Source organism: Stegodyphus dumicola, chromosome 7 (genome assembly GCF_044657685.1).
Source record: "Stegodyphus dumicola isolate Sdum_Otavi_A_Nest chromosome 7, ASM4465768v1".
In the NCBI taxonomy this organism is placed as follows: domain Eukaryota; kingdom Metazoa; phylum Arthropoda; class Arachnida; order Araneae; family Eresidae; genus Stegodyphus; species Stegodyphus dumicola.
This window is the reverse complement of record NC_140774.1, coordinates 99,695,260-99,716,837: the sequence shown is the minus strand read 5'-3', so window position 1 is coordinate 99,716,837 and position 21,578 is coordinate 99,695,260. Positions and strand designations below refer to the sequence as shown.

Here is a 21,578-nt window from a genome sequence, read left to right as displayed (position 1 = left end):
TGTGGAAAATTGTTGACGACAGATTGCGATATCGGAAGGCGTGTGCTGCTTGGGTTCCGAAGCAGCTCACCGACCAGCAAAAGAAACTGCGTATGGGGACCACTTCAACATCTGTTTTGGTATCAGGAAGACCCCACTTTCATGCAGCAGATTGTCACAGGCGATGAGACCTGGTGCCATCACTATGAGCCAGAGACAAAGCGGGACAGCATGTAGTGGAAGCATGAGTCGTCACCTCAAGGTGTTGCTCACCGTCTTTTTCGACGTTCAAGGTCCGCTACTTGTGGAATTGCTCGAGCACAAAAAAACCATTAACTCCGATGTGTACTGTGAGACACTTAGAAGCCTACGCAGGTCCATTAAGAACAAAAGACCGGGGCTGCTCACAGAGGGTGTGGTTTTGCTCCATGATAACGCATGTCTACACGTCTCCAGAGTCACACACATGGAACTGGCCAAGTTCAAGTGGGAGAATTGGACCATCCGCCCTACAGTCCGGACATGTCACCCTGCGATTTCCACGTGTTTGGTCCACTGAAGAAACACCTGAAAGGGAAGCGCTTCAACTCGGACGACGTACTCAAGGACGCTGTGAAGGATTGGGTCTCGTCACGGCCACAGGAATTCTGGGAACAAGAAATCCTGTGGCTTGGTCATCATTGGGATTATTGTGCTCAGGCCTATGGTGTATATTTTGAATAAAGTCTACATTTGTACCCACCGTGTCGTTTCGTACCTTTTCATTTGATCACCCCTTGTACAATGTTTGCATGCAAATAAAAACATTCAGTCACATTTAAATATTTTTATTTTACACAAAATATTTTATATACAATGAAAGTCTGACATATCTAAAATAAGTACGAACATAGTATATAAACATCTCCTAAACAAGAAAGTAGTATGCAGGAAAATTCCTCCTGTAATATAAAATCAAATTTAATTGCAATCATTTGAAATTAAACATATAGTAGAACACTGATAATCCACATTGCAGTTAAAATAAACAAAGTAAAAAATCTCTATGTTTAAGAAGCCGTAGAATCAAATTTTAAACAGAGGAAAGTAAGTTGAGTGTGAAACTGAATGATGTGGATATTTGAACTGAAATGGAAGGCTGGAACTCTAATTCATGATGAAAATAAAGTATTAATTATTTATGTGCTCAAAATCACCCTGGACATAAAATGTTACATAATAATAATAATGATGATGATATTACATCATCTTTTCACGAGGAATGTGAAATCAAGGAAATTCAAGTAAAAATTCATAAGATAATGATCTAAGTCCATAAAATACTAAAGCATTTAAATGATAAGAAAAAGATATGAAATTATACAACAAAAGGAATACTTTGATACAGTTCAGCTTCGGTATTTAAAAAGAATTTATTATAAAAACTAATATAAAAAGATTATTGGTAATTATCAACACATCCACTAAAAACTTCAAAAAAGCATTCATGAGGAAATGCAGTATGAGATTAAAGTAGTTATATGACAACCAAGGATGTTTTTAAAAATTATTTATGTAGCAACCCAGGTATGCACATGCACAAGTGCAGTGTTAAGTTTAAACAGTTTTTTGATATATATATATGAGGCACGTCCAGAAAGTAAGTTCCGTTTCAATTTATCTCTGCTGCAGCTCTGCGATCACAGTTACGCACATGCGCAGTAGACGCTCTGTATCAAGGAGAAGAAACGCGTGCCATTTGGAGATCGCTGTCAGTCACGTACGCTTTGTTGTGCTTGTTTACAATGTCGGTATTGATTGAAAATCCCGCCGCTTGTGAAATCAGATCTGTGATTCGTTTTCTGAATGCGAGGAAAGTGAAACCTAGTGAAATTTATCGGCAAATTTGCGATGTTTACGGACCAAAAGCGATGAGTGATTCAATGGTGAGAAGATGGGTCCGAAAGTTCAATGACGGACGTAGTGATGTGCACGATGAAGAACGAAGTGGGCGTCCATCTTTGGTTACAGAAGAACTGGTTCACGCAAATTGATGACAAGATCCATGAAAACCGAAGGTTTACAATTAGTGCTCTCGCTTTGGAATTTCCCCAAATTTCACGATCACTAATGCATGAAATTGTTACCGAAAAACTGAAATTTCGTAAACTTTGCTCACGTTGGGTACCAAAGATTCTTACTGAGCAACACAAAACAAATCGGATGGGTTCGGTTTTTGACCCGTTATGCTGAAAGCGGCGAAGAATTTCTGACACAGATAGTCACAGGAGATTAAACTTGGGTTTCTTATGACACCCCTGAAAGTAAGCGGCAATCAATGGAATGGAGGCACACTTCATTCCCAGCAAAGGTTAAGCCGAAGCAAATCTTGACACCTCGAAAAATGATGTGCACAGTGTTCTGGGACTGGAAAGGCATCTTACTCATTGATTTCTTACCGTGTGGTCAAACAATCAGAGCAGATGCTTATTGCGAGACATTTCGGAAATTGCGCCGCACAATATAGAATAAGCGCCTAGGATTGCTGTCAAAAGGTGTTGTTTTTCTTCACGACAACGCACAACCACACACTGCAAATGTGACGAAAATCCTCCTACAGTGATTTGGCTGGGACGTGTTTGACCATCCTCCGTGCAGCCCTGACCTCGCTCCTAGCGACTTTCATCTGTTCTTACATCTTAAGTCTTTCCTTGGCGGTCAACACTTAAACAATGACGACGAGCTGAAAGAAACTGTTTCCAACTGGTTGAAGACACAGGCGGCAAATTTCTATGAAGAAGGTATACAAAAACTTGTGCCACGCTATGACAAATGCCTGCAATATTTCGGCAGTTATGTGGAAAAGTAGTTTAAGAGTTGTTGAATTTTGTGCAATAAATGACTTTTCTGTAGCTGTACACAATTTACTTTTATTACCAAACGGAACTTACTTTCTGGACGTACATTGTATGTAAGATATCGAAATTTGAAGAAACTTAACTTGATTGGAATGGTCCTTTATATTCTTAATTTTAATTTCATACATCCCCTCTTCAAGGCTCCATATTGCACCATTATACATCATGCTTTTCTACAATAACCATAATGTGAAATCTTTTGCCCAGTCACTGCTCAGAATTAAAACATAGACTTTCTGAGCTTATAAATATTCCTGCAGTTATCACTCTTCTGCTGCTTGCTCTGCCTAGAAAGTCATGTGTCGCCGCTAAGCTTCTTTTTCTATTATCTAATATGTAAACTGTGTATATAGAATTTGTAGTGTGTGTTTAACACCCCTAATATTGTACCAATTAAGCAGAAATGTATTTTCTGAAGAACTGTTCCTGTTCAAAATAAAAAGCGCATTTTAATCGTCATACTCATTGTGGTTTTCTTTCCAGTCATATTTACGCAGCAGTTTTTCTTGGTCACAATTCAAATAGTGATTGGTTTCATCTTCTCTTGTCACCTCTGTACTAAGTTCTGCCAAAGTACCTCGACAGCAAACCTTTATAAAATATCACATATATGTAGTATTTTTAAGATGCGTGGGAGAGAAGACACTAACTATTTTTAAATTATGGTTGAAATTATTATAGATATTGCTGGCATATAGATAGAATGCACAGCAGAAGAATGGACAAATGTAGTTATAGATTCACCATATAATTTTATTTCTTGATGAAACATTTTTAGAACACTTATTCTCGTTTACACATCACTATTGATACAACAATCACCCCACAATTCTATATACAGCGTCTCACATTATTAGACAATGAAATGGAGAAGCAAAGCACATTAGCACAGAGACAGGAAGGCAGAAAAAGGTCAGTGTGCATTTTAGCAAAAAGTATTTAGAGAGTTGATTTCTTTGTTCAAATTTTGAATAGTGATTGGACAAGACCTAACGGCATTGCAGGATTAATAAAGTGACATAATGCGGATTAGTTTTCAGTGACACAGTTTAGATTCATAGTTTTAAGACAGGAAAGTTATGTAGACAAATGAAAAGGACTACTGTTAAATTAAAGTTAATAGTTTTCTTCCATATTTTATATCATATATATACACAAGTGAAAACAGGTCATTGTGCATATGAGAAAATAGCACAAAATAAAACAAAATTTCTTGAGAAAGGTATTTTATTAATGATGGTAATTTGTTAGAAAACATGAACATATCTTGAAATTAACAAAACGTTCTCTGCATTTTAAAGAATCTTAGTATCAGTGGAAATCTAGTCTCTGCCTATGGCAGTTTTTGAAGGATTCAATGAAATAATTGCAGATATTATGGATAGTTTCATAAAAAAAAAATTTTTTAATTAAAAAAATGTTTCTAAGCCATTTAACATACTCAAGGAGGGAAAAAAATGACTAAATAATGAAACTGTTCTTAATTATTTATAATGCAACAGTTATTTTTATTAAAATGAAAGGAAACTGGCATTGAAGAATTATTCAAATAATCAATCATTTATTAGCTTGTATCTTAATCTTCTCCAGGGCAAACTCATGACCCTCAAAGCCAGTAAAGAAAACAAAACATGCACCACTAATCAACCAATAAATTGGTTTGATTTCTCCTTTATAGAAATCTTAGTGCACCCTCATTTTGAAAAAATGGCTCTGGTCTTTGGTGCATTAGCTTAGTGAACAATTCTGAATCTCTCCAGGTAGTATCCTGTTGCTGAAAGAATCTTATTTCTCTGGAAAGTCAGCAAACTAATTTGTGATTTTTTGTGGGGGGGGGGTGGAGAAAATTAGAGAACAGTCAATAATTTCATTGAAATTAATACAATCCAAAGTTTCTTTGTTCAATTATAATTACAAAATATAATTAATTATGCTCCGAGTTTGATGTATTATAAATGGAAGGCAGCAAATATCATGATCTTTAGTGATTCCTAAAACGATACAGTGTTAATATGCAGTAAATGCTACACTGTACATTAATTTATCTGAACTGGGTCATGAATGATTTCAATAACTGGCATTCTACCATATTAAAAGACTTATATACACTATGGAAAAATTGCAATCTGAAAACTTCAGATTATAGTCTAACACTCTGAAGAGTTTTAATTATTAATGTTTCAGAGAAGAGTTAATTATTAATTTTTATAAAAGTATATTTACGGTACCCCTTGGCAAAAATTGTGAACTTTTAAATGCAGCATCAGACTGTTAAAATATAATTTTAAGAATTAAAAATGTACCAGAAAATATTTCGACTAAAATCACTAAAGAAGGCAAATCATCAGAAAATATTTCAGCTACAGTCATAAACTGTGATGAAAGGTCAGACAATCTTTAAAACGCTTTTAGAGATGTAAAAAATGAAAGATATCCATCTGATTCTGGTCATTATCCAGAAATTCTTACAAAGGATAAGAAAGGGTTTATTTTAAATTTTGGCCTTTGTAGACAAAAAGATACCGATTCTCTCCCAAAATGAAGACAGCAGATCATTGTTTTCTGTTCATTATACAATGATTAATAACTCTGGTTTAGAGACAGATTTACTTTGTTATTCATTTAACAAAGAAAATATGCAAACCATTTTGGTTAATATCAAATAAGGACAGATATAATTGACAGGAATACAGCACTGGCAAAAATTACCCATAAGAAAAAAAGGTGTGAAAGAAGTTCTCATCATATTGCAAGCTGTATTGAAAAAAATTGGGAAGCAAATAACCATATTGATCAAATTTTGGAAAAAATCTGTAAAAGATGAAATCAATTTCAATTAGTTTTAGAGAGATTAAATCCAGATAACTTTAGCCAAAAATAACAATGATTTTCGCGGATACACAGAATGTACCTCAGATACATACATAGCTAATTTTTTTTATCTGATGTCAAATTATTGGTAGAATATGACATTGTGATGAATAGCATTATAAAAATTCTCTCAAGCACCGTTAAATATTTGAATCTTGCAACATAAAATGAGTTTATTGATTGTTTATGTAGTAGTTGTTTTAAAACAAAGCTTTTGGCTGAAGTTCCTTTTTTTTATTTCTTTATACAAAGTAAAGAAAGTATCATAATCCCAAAAAACTTTGGTTATTATATTTCAATGGAAATATCTATTTTGACCATTCCCAAATCCATCTGGGGCCCACCAGCGGCCAAGCGGTAAAGTCGCTGAACACTGGTAGTTCAGTCCGAGGTTCGAATCTCCCAAAAGGCCTGGCTGCACGGGCCTTCAAAGTTTTCCCCGTGTGTGACGTGTATACGAGCTAGTTCCCTTAGGAAGACTTCCACGAAGCCATCTCTTTCCCTAGGAAAATAGCCCTAGAGGCTTTGCCATAAATCGCATAAATCGAATCCATTTGGGCTTCCTTTTTTCGCATGATGTCTGAACTTAGAGACAGAATAAAGAACTCATTTTTCCAAAAAGGATTACAAAATGGATTCAGAAGGGATTTTTCTTGACATTTGTATGCTTACATATGTATATATATATATGCATCGTATAACTCGAAAACGATTAGCCATTGGGCGTTGAAATTTTGTACATGGGAATGCTATAATATCCCTTTGTGCACCTTTGGTTTTTATTGCAATTGGCAGCGTACATTTACATATTCGGGCCGCTGACCTGGCCCTTATTTTCAAAATTGTTGGTCGTAGCCATATCTTCCCATTACAGAAGCATTTTAAATGACGAAAAATGTTTTGGCTATATCAAATTTAAAAAAACATATTTTTCGACAAATAATGAAATTTAACTTTTCATTTGGTCTCCCGTTTCTTATATTTGGGAAAATTTTATACTCATTATGAAAAAATAAATTACAAGAAATTTGACTCCTGTATGACAAAAAATGACCAGGATATATAACTTTCTAGTTCTTTAACTTGTCAAGTTCTGTGTTCTGTTCCTAATTTCTAGTAAAAACAAAGACATAAAATTCACAAATTAATACCAAGATTGATCAGAAATAGTAAATGCTATATAAACATTATATAACTTATGCTTTTAATAAATAAATGCTGTTTAGCTTAAATTAAATCAAAATAAACCTCGAAAAAGTCGCAAATATAGTAACCTGTTCTAGACTATTGTATTGTATAGCGTCCGACAAACGTGTAAATTTTCCTGCATCAATGGAGGGGGCAAATGATCACCCTAATGACTTTTTTTATTAGGGAACAGTTAAGGAGGCAGGAAAAAGTGTTTTGGATCTTGCCGTCCTACAGCTTATATTATGAGAATTTAAGCCAGATTTTAGAAGGTTAATTCAAAATTTGCAATTTTTGATGTCATTTTCAACTTGCCTTTAGGAATTGGTTAATTAAGTTCAAATCATTTGAGAAAATAAGTTTAAATGAAGTGCATCAAAAATGCGTATAATTTAATAGGCGGTACAAGAAACTCATGAGTGTCCATATCAGATTTTTAACTATTAATCCTGATCTGATAAAACTCATTATCAAAATGTTGGCTCCTAGAAACCTGGAATTAGTGTGTGTGTGAGGAGGTTATACTGTAAATTCATTGGGGGGGGGCAAGAATTTTTTTGGCATAGAAGCCCTAGAGTTCTAGTTAAGCCACTGCCAAGGGATACCCTAAAATATAGACTAACCATTCTTTTATTTTGTTTAAAATTTCTGTGAATGGATCTTGCTGTTATGTTTAATTTCACACTGCAGAAGGTATTTCATTGAGTGATCAGTTTCCTTATAAGACCACTTTTTTGTAATTTTATTTCCAGAGACCACCTGTTCAATTCTGTTGACTGGGATATGTGCACCACTTGCTGGATTAATGAAATCTGTGAAATGATTAACAGTCTGTTGTACATAATACTAATGCCTGCATAAGAAGGAATATATCTGCCATTCATTAGTCATAATAGTTGTTCTCTTTGCCACATGCTTCTTAATCAGTTGCATCAAATTTCCCCTGTCGTTTGCTATGAATATAGTTTCATGACACAATAATCCTTCTGAAATGCACCACAGCAGATCTGAAACCATCTCCAATAATTTCTATAATTAAACAAACACAATTCCTTCTATTAACTGTTAAAATATTCAGAAAAGATAGCATGGAAATCAGACAAAATAATGGTAAATTAGTCAAGAATAAACTACATGTGTAAGGGTAAATAATGCTACAACATGCTAAATTATGAACAGCAATGTAAGGAACCAAAAACAACATACGAAGAATGGTTAGTACCTCTGAACATGCGAATCCACTGGGTTACCAAGTTTGAACTATTATTCCCATTATTGGCAGTGTTTGCATCTACCAGGTTCTTTACAGAAGTGCTTCCAAAGTTTGATATTAAAATTCATGGTAGCAAAAAAGCATGATATTTAACAAATGTATGCTCAAAGAGCCTAAGATGAGGATGCATACCAATTAAATTGAACCAGCTTGGTTAGCAGTGAAGCGCACATGCCCTCTGAAATAATACCAATTATGTAGATGGGGAATTCAACTCCTATTTGGGGAAATACACATGAAGAAGATTCCACAATCATTCCATCAAAGATGAAGCTTTCAGGGCATTCTTGTCAGATTATCAAGCTTTATCCACTGATGGAAAAACATTCGATTAATCTTTGGATTATGGTAACTTGGCGATTTTTTGGCGACCAACTCTGCTACAGCAACCCTCTATTTTTTTTCGCCGCCATTTTGTCTTCACGAAGTAAAGACATGTTTCTTTTCTTTTTATTTACTGAACACTTTTTCCAACAATCTGCTATCCGAATTACACTTATGTTAGAAATTTTATGGAACAAAACTGCTTAATCATGACAAATATTAACTGCAAAATTGGGAAAAAGTGCAGAATCGCAAACTCCTTGCCGCGTTTTTCAGAATCGCACATGCACATAAACCATGTACACGTCGACTTATTTTTACTTGAAAAAACATCCCAGAATTGTACAAAAACGGCATTGCACACACTCTTTATCCATCTACACTGCTATTTTCTCATAAATTACAAAAATTTGCACAAAAATGCAGGAAAATTTTGTGAATCTTTAAACTCGGTAAAAAGCACATATATGAAATTACCTGATCGCGAAAAAGCATATACCCTTTCCAAGGATGAACATTTGCACGTATAAAATAAATAAAATATCCAAAAACTTTTACCTCTAAATTATCTATTATAAACAATCTATATATTATATCTATATAACAATTTTCCAATAATACCATATTACTTTATTTACTCCTTACATTTAGAACAATGCATAAAAATAATATCCTCAAATAATTAAAAATACTAACTTACCTAATCTTCTTCAGAATCTTGATTACAGGGCGGATAAACTTTTATTATTTCCTCCGCTAAATAAAAAGCAATCGTATGTGTGCCTGTTTCAGGATCTTTAAAATCATACTTATGGTTCACAGTAAGATGTTGAAAACCTTCATCCTCCAAACAGACATATGACTTCCAGCAATCAGATATTATTGTACCAGGTAGAATATACTGCTTAATAAAACTTAATAAGCAATCTTTACTTCTATCTCGCAAAACCTTAAAAAAACACTTATTACTACCCCTTTCAATCCCACTAAATACCCATTTCGAATTTATTTTAGATAGGGCCTTGGGATTCAAAAATTAACCAACACTGTTTCACACAACACAGAATGAAGCTAAATACAAAATTTTCAGATTTTCCCCCTTTTTCCGATTAAAGAACTGTAATTCGTCCATTAATGTCACATGTCACATGACATATCTCATGATCTCTCATTTCCCTCCCACAAAATAATGCGTAATCGGAACTGAGTACTTCTAACATTATTCCCAAAGTCCTAGGTAGTAACCTTTATCGCCTACCAAAATGTCCCCAAACTACCTGTTACTATATTCCAAAGATTTATCAGAAAATTGAGATAAGTGAGAAATTTCTTATTTTCTGTACCGTAGCATATAAATTTTGAGATTGTTTCCTCAACGTGTTCCTTGAACACTGTAAATCTTCAAGAGAAACTGCATAGAAATGTGTCAAATCGGTGATTTTCAAAATTGCAATGACCCCAAAGTGCATTTTCCCTCAGCATTAAAAAAAAAAAAAAAAAAAAAAAAAAAAATCAATTACTCCAATTTAAAGCAGTATAAAATGTTTTTAGAAGCATTTACATACCTGAATTCCTGCTCTTGTTGCCTGTCGCATAACAGTTCACTTCCTTCTATCAAAAGGATCAGTCCAAACTTTCATACCTATGAACATACGCATACACAAAAAAAGAAATATTATTCCAAATAAAAAATAAATAAAAAAGAAAATTCACTAAATTCGAAATGTTACCTCCCGGCTGTATTGCTTCTTGATCAATACCAGCACGGTTTATTTTCTGTACTTCTTCTGCAAAATGAATATAAATTTGTACAAATCTGTTGTTAAAAAAATAGGAAATAGTAAAAAAAAAAAAGTATCACTGCATTTCAATGGAACAGCTGAACTGCACTGATTACAGAAGTAACTGCGGTAAAAACTTAGTACACGATCCTACTTACTGTATTCATCAACATGAAAATAAGGGTATATAACAATTGGATACAAAGCAGCTCCAATAAACCCAACTATTCCTCCATAAAAGGCAAATGCTCGAACTCCTTTTAATCTTATCGAGCCCATAATATACTCCGTGTTTCTACTTGTATTACTAACTTCTCGCATTAATCCAAGCAGTTATTTTGAATAACAACAATAAACAGACAGACAGATGTCTTGTTTTGCACCCGCTACATCTTTCTGCACCAATGGGCAAAAATATTGCAGTTAATTCGCGGTTGTAGTTGAACTGTATATTGTAATATGTGTACGTAATGGTTTTAGCTCATAGAACCTTGGAAAAGTTATAACATTCTAAACATTAAATAAATTACACAGTAAGTTACTGTTAACAAATTCTATAAAATATTGCATAACATGCGGGGAACAAATAATTTCTAAGTGATGGTTAAAATTTTGAAAGTACTATATAAATTAAAAAATATTAATTCATTAAATTATAAGTTTATTTGATTCTCATGACACTGCATTAAAATTCGTTTGTCAATTTTGTCCGAATTTTTTTTTTTTTTTTTAAATTTATCGATGTATTTATCTCAGTAGTCTTAAAAGAATTATATGAAACGAAATACAAATATATAAGAGGTGAGATGAAAAATATGAGAGAAAATAATATTTGTTGCTTAAGTGAGGAAAACATTTGTTGTGTTGATCTACTGCTAGAATAGGAGAAACTCTTACTTTCGTGATTGCATTTTGTTTTTTGTAACAACGACGTATTGGGCTATCAAATGATAATTTAAATTACGGTTTCGTTGATTCTGTTAAGTATTAGAGTACACAGATTCGATAACTGGTAAGTTCTAAATTTTTATTTAAAAGTCTTGATATATTTCTCAGTTACTGATATCTATTTATTGCGCCGATTTTCTCTTTATATTAAGAGAATTATAATCTGTTATACTGTTGGCTCATGTGAAAGTTAATTGCATTGCTCCTTTTACAAGTTTATTCGTTGTTAAGACAGTTTCACATCAGCATGGAGACTAATTCATATATCGAAAAAATTAAATGAGTGTCAAAATACTTTTTACGCTTTACCAAATAGTATTGTAAACATTTCACCATCGATATATTCGGGTATCAGTAGTACATTCAGTTATTATGTGCGTCAAAGAAAATGCCATGAAAGTATCATGTGTAGACGTAATTTCATTTTCTTTCTTTCTTTCCCCCTTTTGGGTTTTCATCCGCAGAGAACCCGTTGGCGCCGTTGCATTCTTACTCGCCAAGGATGAGCCGAGCCGTAAACGTGATTTTTAGTGCATGTAAATTCAAGGTAGCACCTAAAACAATATATTAAGCATATGGCAGTAAAAATTCACAGATAATATGCATGTAGATGTAAAACTAAACGGTTAAACGTGATATACGAAAATAAATTTGTATTAAATGCAAGTTAGCACAGAAAAGAATATATTATTAAGCATAAGACAATATATAAGCATTTATAACGGAAATAAAAATTCATTTAAAAAATATAAATTAGTATTAATATACTGAAATTAACCAGTTAAACGTGATATACGAAAAAAATTTGTCTTAAATTCCAGTTAACACAGAAAACAATATATTTCTTACACCAGCAGTGGTTTGCTAATTTTGATGACCATGGTGATGCATCAAACTATTCTGTCATCTTAGATAATCAATATTTTTTATTTCAATTTAATCGTCTATTTATGCCACACCTGCCATCCTCTGAAAGGTTATTGTTAGAAAAGCATTAACAATATATTATTAGAATTTTATGCCATAAAAATTGATTTATTCTCATAATTTTAGATGACAATAACCAATAATAAAAATAAAAGCATTACTTAATTATTTAAAATGCACATGCACATTTTTGCGGTCTACGAAAACAAATTATTTTAGACGTTGGAAACCTCATGGTTCTTAGAGCTGTTAACCCACCGGGCGGCTCGCATTCAAATCGATTTACGTCTCGAAAACTGCAGTAAAAATTAACCATGTTTACAATTTTTTTTTCATTTAGAGTGAACCAAAATTGTCCTGAAAATGGCCTTTGTTAGATTTTCTTCCCCCCTCCTTGTAGGGCGATCAACAAGTCGTTTCACTTAAGTGATGGTTTCCTACTGTCCTTTGATTACCGCCTAGAGGCGATTAAGCAGATGGGCTGCTTTTGCCCTTACGGAGGAAGGAACATGTTTTGTGTCCATGCTTTGGTTAGACGAAAAAAGATATTTTTTTCTGGAAATCCAAAACAGAAAAAGAAGTTTTGTATTGCCTTGTTACTAATTTTGTGCATATTTCTAATCTTAATTGCTTATCAGAGCCATGCCAAGATATTTTTTCACCTGAGGCAGAAAGGTCAATGCGCGTCCATGTAAATATAAAAATAGCTACACTTGTATTAAGCAAAAGTAATTGTATTAAATCAAAATGTCATAACTCTTGTAGCATAATTATACCATAATTCTTAAAGTATTTTTTAATCGTAGTTTTATAAATTCAGAGAAATGATGTAGCCAATTATTTATAATTTTCAAATGAAAACATTAAAAAATTCGTTTTTGATAAATAAGAAATAACACTGAAATGCATATTGCATTAATTTCCAGGTTTTCTTGCAATTTTTTTGGTTTGTTTTATTGATTTAAGTTTGACGAAGCCTATTTTCCCTAATAATTAAAGTAATTTTCGAATTCCGTATAGAAAATTTGGCGCCTCTTCTAGCGATTCACATGAACCTGGCTTTGTTGCTTTTTAAGTATAAATGTTATTGATTTTTATTGCGTTTCGGTATTTTAATGTACGTTTATAGAATGTTAATTTGTTTTTATATGCATATTTCAGTAATATAATCTTACGACTAGTGAGACAGTGTAGTTTAACTAATTTTCTGCTTTTGATTGATGTTATCGAGCTTTAACGCTAAGAAAAAATTTATAAGAGGCTTAAAATACCTAATTCCTATTGAAAGCTACATGTAATTGATAATTAAATTACTATTAAAATATCAAACACATGCTCAGTGTCAGTCATTACGACATAATGTTTGTAATTCATTTTACCACAAATTTATTTCGTTTATCTTGTTTCATATTTATAAAAGGGGAGTTTACCTTTATCACATTTATTGGTTGATGGAAGTTACGAAATATTGAATATTTTGAAACAAATTTCAGTCATAATAACCTTATTAAAAATTTTCTACATATAGACAAGATGTCACAGATACCTCTCAGTTTCCGAACTAAATTACATAGTACTGAAATTCGGTGCATTTTCATATGATTATTTTTTACAGAAAGAGTTACCTTACATAAATCACAAAAGAACATTGTTTTAATTCTTAATTAAATATAGCACTTGTATTAAATTGCTAAAATTCATTGTTAGGAAAATCTCGCTCTAAAAAATTAGACACTTTTACCTTTCAAAGTGGAATTTTTGTGGTTTTCTCTGTGCATAATGTGGGCGCGAGTAAGTTTTTCTTAGAATGTCCTTCACGGAGACATTCCTCCCTTTAGGCAGATAGCTCTCGCGTGCTTTGAAGGAAATATAAAGCAAACCAAAACAAAAGCTTCAAAATTGGTGTTTAATATTTTTTTGGGTTCAAATACGCAAATTACTTAGAGATCTCAATTCACATTATCAGATGTTATTATTTAAATAAATAAAAGCAAGCTGAGGATTTCCATTTAAATTGTTTGTTTTAAAATAAAAAATAAGAACAGTAAGTTTTGAATAAATCTTCTCAACATCAAGCAGGGACAGGAACATGCCAATGTAAAATTTAATATTAGACCAAAAAGAAACGCTTTGACGTATATTTTGGATAAAACTTAATCAAATTCGCAGGTAGTCAGAGACAAGCCTTTCTTCAGTAGAGAGAAAAAAATGTTTCTGAAGTATTTGTGTATTTATTACATAAATGTTTTAATGCTTCCATAGCACTGCTAATCAATAAAATTTATTTGATGAAAAGTAGGAAGTTTGCTTTTCAAATTCCGATTTTTCAACCTTTTTTAGTGACATATGTGGCATCGAAAAACACGTCTGGCCAGGAGGCAGATTAATGGCTGAAAAATTCTTAGAATTTAAAGAGGCATCGAACAAGAAAATTTAGGGATGGCAAAATTCTAAGAATTTGGCACTTGACAACGGCAAAAGTTTTAGAATGTAGAGAGCTACAGAATTTAGGCAGGGCAAAATATTTTAAATTTATAGAACATTGGTCAGTAGAATTAAGATCCCACAGCGATTGCACTGAGAAACAAATCGACCTGCTTCTCGATTATGCGGATGGATGCAGATTAACTTCCGAAAGCTCAGTGAAGCAAGAGCTATACAGAATGCAGCTATTTACGATTTCTGCTATAATAAACTAAAATTTAATATAATAATTTAACACTATATATCAGTTTACAAAAACATGATGATACTTTTGAGAAATTTTCTTTAATTCCCCAGTACACTAGGAAAAAAAAAAGTACAATAGATTATATAATGATATTACTAACAAAATGGTGCCAGTGACGCATTTAATTTTTATCTTTTTTATTAATCTAAATAAATATGTCATTGAGTTTTCCATAACTTATAGTTTTGCAAATTAAAAATGTTCAATAATATAATATGTGATTATGGTATTATTGATATGGTACTATTCAAGGCAAAGCACACGAGGGTTATCTGCCTAAATGGAGGGATGCCTCCGTGGAGGACTTTTTAAGGGAAACTTGCTCGTATACACGTTACACATGGGGAAAACCACGAAAACGACCATGCAGTCAGCCCGTTCGCGGGATTCGAACCTCGAACCGAACTACCAGTGTTCAGCGTCTTTACCGCTCGGCCGTTGGTGGGTAATACGTGATCATGAAAGCTGTGTAAAAGAAGAAAAATTCTTGCACGTTCGTCAGGCAGCATACGATGGGCACCTGCTTGAGGAAAAGGATGCGTTTGTAGATGACTTTTTCAGGGAAACTGGTTTGGTATATTCAACTTAAAACTCTCCAAAATACCAAGCAACGAACGCATTCGCCGGAATTCAAACTTGGGCAAAACTACCAGTGTTCAGTTGCAAAAGAGAGTTAACAACACAAACAGGCAACATGTCTGAAATTAGTATTTATTGCATCCAACAGTGATATGATTTTCTGATATAATTTAATGGAATATCACTGTAAAAGAATAGGAATCTTTTTTTTTTTTTTTTCCTTTTGTAAGGAGATTTTTTTCCGATTTGTTTTCAACATTTGGTTGAAATGCAAATTAAATAAATATTTACAAATGCAGAATATTGGATAGTTATTGATGATTTCGAGATTCAGTTTCTGAAACCCATTTCATGTGTCATTTCCTTAAAAAGGGAATACTGAAACCAACTTTCGAGGAGTAAAATGATTACTAGAAAAGAGTTTCCGATTTCTTTCATTCTTTTATTCCCATTATAAATTTATCCTGTAGTTCTTAGAACATTCTTCTATCCGTAAGTGATGATTTGCTTTCCGAGAAAATTTTCTGAAAGGAATAAATTACTTAGTCTTCAAACCATGGGAAAATCTTGCCATCGCCGGTACTTAATTCCCTTCATTTACTGAGATAACCGGCTTTGTTATAAGTATGGTACTTGTTTCCTGATTTTTACTGAAATTGCATGCTCAAAGCTATCTAAATAAAGAAACGCTATTGTGAATATCAGGGTATGAGTACATATATGAAAGGGTTATATATTTTTCAGAATTCCCCTATGAGCTGTTTATTCTTAGGGCAGAAAGAGAAAAAAGCTTGCATACATCGCCATTCCCGGAAACTAAACAGTACCAAAAACATTACTAGACAGTCCGGTTTACCAAACAATAGAGTTTATCTGATTCCTAGTTGTAAAAGCTGACAGTTATAAATTGTTATGTTCATGGCGACCTTCAGAAGGCATCAAATTACTTCAAAAGTTCCGCTGCTATAAATTTTCAGACTGCAATTTTGTTCCTTTAAATTTTCGAAAATACCTATTTTTTAAGTATTTTTCGGTACTTATATTAATATTGATACAAATAATATAGAAAGCACCAAACGTAGCTATGATGTATTTCAATTTGTCCTTAGTATTTTTTCACATATAGTATTAACACTTTGTCTACATGTTTCTAATGTTTCACCATAGTAAGCCTTCTCTTTCCGAATGTATTCAGTTCCTTTTCGCTTTCGTTTTCTGCTTCTTCTTTTTTTAATTTAATTAATTTATTTATTTAATGTTACCATATCCTGAGTTTTACTCTAGCTATTAGCTAGAGTAGCTACTAGGTAGCATTCATTATATTCATATAGCTACTAGCTAGCATTCATTATAGTACAAAAACTAATATAGCTTGTCAATATCAACATATTTTTATCTTCAATAAAATCCAGTAATTCGATTGATGCTGTAAAAATTACAATTTAATACTTTAGACAATTATTCTGATTATAGTGATTTAAATTCGATTTTAGGCAACACATGCATTCTTTCAGAAAACGCGATATATTGAGCACCGCTGTTATAAGTAAATACTGTACATTCAACCATTTCATAATATGTAAATGTAGCATAACTTCTTTTCGAGTGCTTGCACTGAGAGTCTCCTTCAAGTAAACCTTAATGGAACTTTATTTCATGAAAATTTAGAAGTATTATAAAAGCCTCAGAATTATTTCCATTGCAAACATTTATGAATTATGCAGAAAAATATATAAGAAAAACATCAATGAGAAACTATTATCGAATATACATTTCATGACAGTAGTAAAACATTTTTTTAGTACCGATGGTATTAAAAAGCTCAATATTGTGATAAGCTAAATAAAATAAAACGGTATTAAAAGTTTAATTATTGTGATAAGTAAAAGTATACTAATCTATAACACTCATTTGATATTTTTGCCATTAGAACTATAATGTAATTCTAACCGTTAAAGTAACATTGTATTTGTATTAACTAGAATTATAATTGTAATTTCAATTAAATTTATCAGTACTCGTTGTTTCCTGCACCTTGAGGGAGACGCATTATTTTTTTTTTCCTATTATATAAAATACTGTCCTCAGAAAAAAATGTCTCTAGACATGATTCTGTCTCCAAAATTAATGGATGAGGTGAACAGAAATAATCTTGGAACAGCCTTTGGGCAAGTGCTGCAAGTATGCGAAATGTAAGACTGTAATTAAACTTCGGCCATCCTGGAGACTAGACTTTCTTAGAATATTGCCATTCGACAAATTATAAGACCTTACATTTATCTTTAAAGTTTAAGCTATCTGTTATTGACTGAGAAAAGCTGGTAATTCATTGTAGTTACCTTGTAGTTAAAACTACAACTAATGTAGTTATAATTGTAATTGTGCCGCCCAGATGGTATAGTGGTTAGGGAAGCCTGACTGCGATACCGAAGGGCCTGGGTTCGAATCCTGGAGAAGGCATGGCTTTAACTGTTCGTCCTTTCATAGGAGGCGATAGTGGCCCACATATTAGATGCCTCCATAATAAAGTGACTGCAACTTCTGGCCTTGTATAGACTAATGGACTGTGTTGCACTGTAACTGTTCCCAATCTGCCGTTGGGGAAAAAATAAATAATAATAATAATAATAATTGTAATACAATGATTGTACGAATTATAATATAACTTCAAAAGTAATTAGATTTTTTGCTCAGCAGAGTAATAAGTCGTCTTTTGAATACTACTAGTTCAAATTGGATGCTCATTTTGGCAAACAATCTAAATGTTTAGATAGCTCCGTGAATTTCCTTATGTGTAACATGAATACAAATCATTTTATTTTAGAAAGTTCTCTATGAGTACATCATTCTTCTTAAACGTTTCGTTGCATTCAATTAAATAAAGATCTTTTCCTGCTTTTATTAACGGTATATGTGAACATGAGCCAGTTTCCCTCAGAAAGTCCTCCACAGAAGCATCTTTGCAGTCTTTACCGTAATCCAAATAATATGACAATCACAGGTGCATAAGAAAATTGTACTTTTATTTGTTCTTACGTGAAACAATGATGGAAAATAGTTCATGCAAGTACTTTCACTTGTAACTGAATAATGCATTTTAACTATTTATGGAAAATGTGTGTTATGTTGAATAAAAGACCAATTCGTAATTTTTTTTTTTTTTTTCCAATGGCAGGTAGTAGCCGTTTATAGACATTGATCATTACTAAGGCCGGTCATGTTATTAAGAAGGGAAATAATATGTGGGCCACCGTTGCCACCTATGAAGAGGACGAACAAATTACATTCATGCCCTATCCGGGATTCGAACCCAGGCTCTTCGGTACAGCAACCAGAGTCACGAACCGCTTTACTGTCTGGGCGGTAATTCATAATAAATGGATTTAGTAAAATGTCTAATACACACAGCAATTAAGCATACTGATTGCTGATCAGAATCCTTTTTTACCAGCTAAAGCAATAGGTTGGATAAAATTATGAGACTTAGTTTAGTCCTTGATGATCTCCTTTCTGAAAAGAAAAGGATAAATGTAATTTTTATGATTTATTTCTTGTGTAATGTAAACAAGACAAGCGTCCTGTAACAAATCCTTTGCGAAAACATCCCTTTGCACTGGCATAAACTCTTTGCTTGCTTTCCCTTAATCTTGTAATTTAAGTTCACATGTATATCGAAGATCATAAACATACATATTGGCTTACTAACGTTATGTGCATTTCGGTTTATATAAAATATTTCCTTTAAATAAACTCCTATTTATGCTGGTACCACAAACTACAATATATGTAAGATGATTCAGAAGACATGACAGAAAATATTAATATTTTTCTTATAGGTGATTATCCCGTTGTATTATTTAAAAACTCATTATCCAAAATGCAGAAACATTTCGAATATAATATTATTGACTGGTAATTTTCAAATATTATCACGATTTCCTTAGCCTATGTCACTGAAATTATTAGGGGCAGTTGTTTTTCTGATTAAATAGTTACAATCATCTGCTGCGCAATTTTAATTAAGAGGTCATTACCATTGATTGTAATTTTTATTAGATTATATAATTACAGTTATACTGTTTATTCAATTAGATTTCACAATTAAAATGCAATTATAATTAAAATGCATTTGAGTAAATTGTATATGTAATTAAAAATTGTTACATTGTAATTACAAGATAATTGCATAATATTATTCCAATTACTATGTGTTTTCAATTGCATTCTGCAATTACATTTGCAATTAAGATCATGATTTTCCTGGGCTACGTAACTACTTTTATCAGAAACAATTGCTATCCTAATTACATTATTATAATTACTTACTGGAGTTACAATGACAGTGTAATTGTAATTAGATTATATGATTGCAGTTGCATTGAATATGAAATTGGATTTCACAAATATAGAGTAATTGTAATTTAAATGAAATTACGTAAATTGTAATTGTAATTAAAAAACAGCTATTTTTTTAACTATAACTACTTAGTAATTGCATATTTTTATTACAATTGCATACTACACTTAGAATTACAATTATGATCATAATTTCACTATGTTAAGTAATTCTAATTATCAGAGACAATTACTTTCCTAATTACGTAGTTATAATTACCTACTGCAATTGCAGTTAAAATTACGTTGTAATTAGCTAATATTACCGTAGTTGTGATTAGATTCAATAAAATTTGTAATTGTAATTAGATTATATAATTATAATGTTTCTGATTATCATTGCATTGTAATTGTAAGACTTAAGAATTAAAATGCAATTACACACATTATTGTTGCATTTAAAAAGTACTTACTTTCTAATTGTAATTGCGAAGCTAATTACAATTGCAGTATAATTGAAATCTCATATTTCAAAATATTGTTGCAGTTTCTTGCAATTTTAATTTTAATTCCAATTACATTTTGCCAAACTGCATCTAAAATTTGGAGAATAATTAGGCTGGAAAATGAAAATTCTCTTTACGAACGTAAACATTTAAGTTTACTATAGCTGGTATAAGCACAGAACAGCTGGAAGTTTTGAACGAGCTGTTTATTCCGAGCTGTTATTCAAAACCTAACGATAAAACCCATTTGCCCCTAGCGAATAGATAGTTTCCTCTCCTCAATTACCTCCCTCAGAGAAAAATTATCACCTGTCAGTTTACATTAAGAGCAGAGAGGGGAGGGAACTCTGAGACAGGCCGTATATATGCTGCTTTGCCGTTTCGTGCCAAAATTCAAGTTTACGTATATATGCTGCCTTGCCGCCATGAGGACCAAAATATTTGGACGCATATATGCTGCCTTGCCGCTATGAGAGCCATTATTTTCGAACGCATATATACGGCCTTGCCGCCTGGAGGGTTAATAATTAGGAACGCAACGTGAACAGCCATATTACAAATTAGCATTCACCCCTCCTTTCATCCTGTACCGAGAACCGGCATCTATCTACGAAAATATTTCTGTCTATTCGTTGTTAAAAAATTCAGAAAAAGTAATAATAAATAAGAGAAGAATAATATAAACCTGCAAATGCGAACAACAACAGTGATAATTCAACAAAATAAACACAAGAGGAGTGGTTGCAAACTTCGAACAAGCGAATAGAATAAATCCGATGGGTTACCAGGTTTAAACTATTATCGCCAAAGTTGGCGATGTTTACATTTACCGGGTTCTCTGCGGAAGTGCTTCCCAAATTATTTTAGACGTTGGAAACCTCATGGTTCTTAGAGCTGTTAATAATTAAGAACACAATGTGAACAGCCGTGTTACAAATTAGCATTCATCCCTCCTTTCATCCCGAACCGAGAACCGGCATCTATCTACGAAAATATTTCTATCTATTCGTTGTTAAGAAATTCAGAAAAAATAATAATAAATAAGAGAAGAATAATATAAATCTGCAAATGCGAACAACGAAACAAGCGAATGGGATAAATCCGATGGATTACCAAGTTTGAACTATTATCGCTAAAGTTGGTGATGTTTACATTTACCGGGTTCTCTGCGGAAGTGCTTCCCCCCCTTTTTTTTACGTTTTAGTTATATGAGAGTTTTTCTGATATTATTAAGAGAAA

General features: G+C 32.6%; 2 protein-coding genes across 4 annotated transcripts in view; one reads left to right on the top strand and one right to left on the bottom strand.

Moving 5' to 3' along the window:
* Positions 1 to 790: 790 nt before the first annotated feature.
* LOC118183340 (small integral membrane protein 20) lies at positions 791 to 10,698 on the bottom strand. Of its 2 annotated transcripts, none has more exons than XM_035352846.2 (4): positions 10,472 to 10,696; positions 10,263 to 10,319; positions 10,098 to 10,174; positions 791 to 920 (listed from the first exon to the last, which is right to left on the bottom strand). In XM_035352846.2, exons 1-3 carry the CDS (start codon positions 10,632 to 10,634, stop codon positions 10,134 to 10,136), a joined length of 261 nt encoding a protein of 86 aa, XP_035208737.1. In that variant the 5' UTR covers positions 10,635 to 10,696; the 3' UTR covers positions 791 to 920; positions 10,098 to 10,133. The 2 variants fall into 2 exon arrangements, with proteins under 2 accessions (XP_035208737.1, XP_085676771.1); XM_085820645.1 differs by lacking the exon at positions 791 to 920 and adding an exon at positions 4,706 to 7,964 and having other exon boundaries at positions 10,472 to 10,698.
* A 383-nt stretch (positions 10,699 to 11,081) lies between these two features.
* Positions 11,082 to 21,578, top strand: part of LOC118183338 (putative protein phosphatase 2C T23F11.1) — a 73,368-nt gene continuing 62,871 nt past the window's right edge. The window contains exon 1 of one of the 2 annotated variants that reach the window (XM_035352845.2): positions 11,082 to 11,325. The gene's annotated coding sequence lies outside the window, so the exon portion shown is untranslated. The remainder of the gene's footprint in view (positions 11,326 to 21,578) is intronic. The other variant, XM_035352844.2, reaches the window with a different exon arrangement.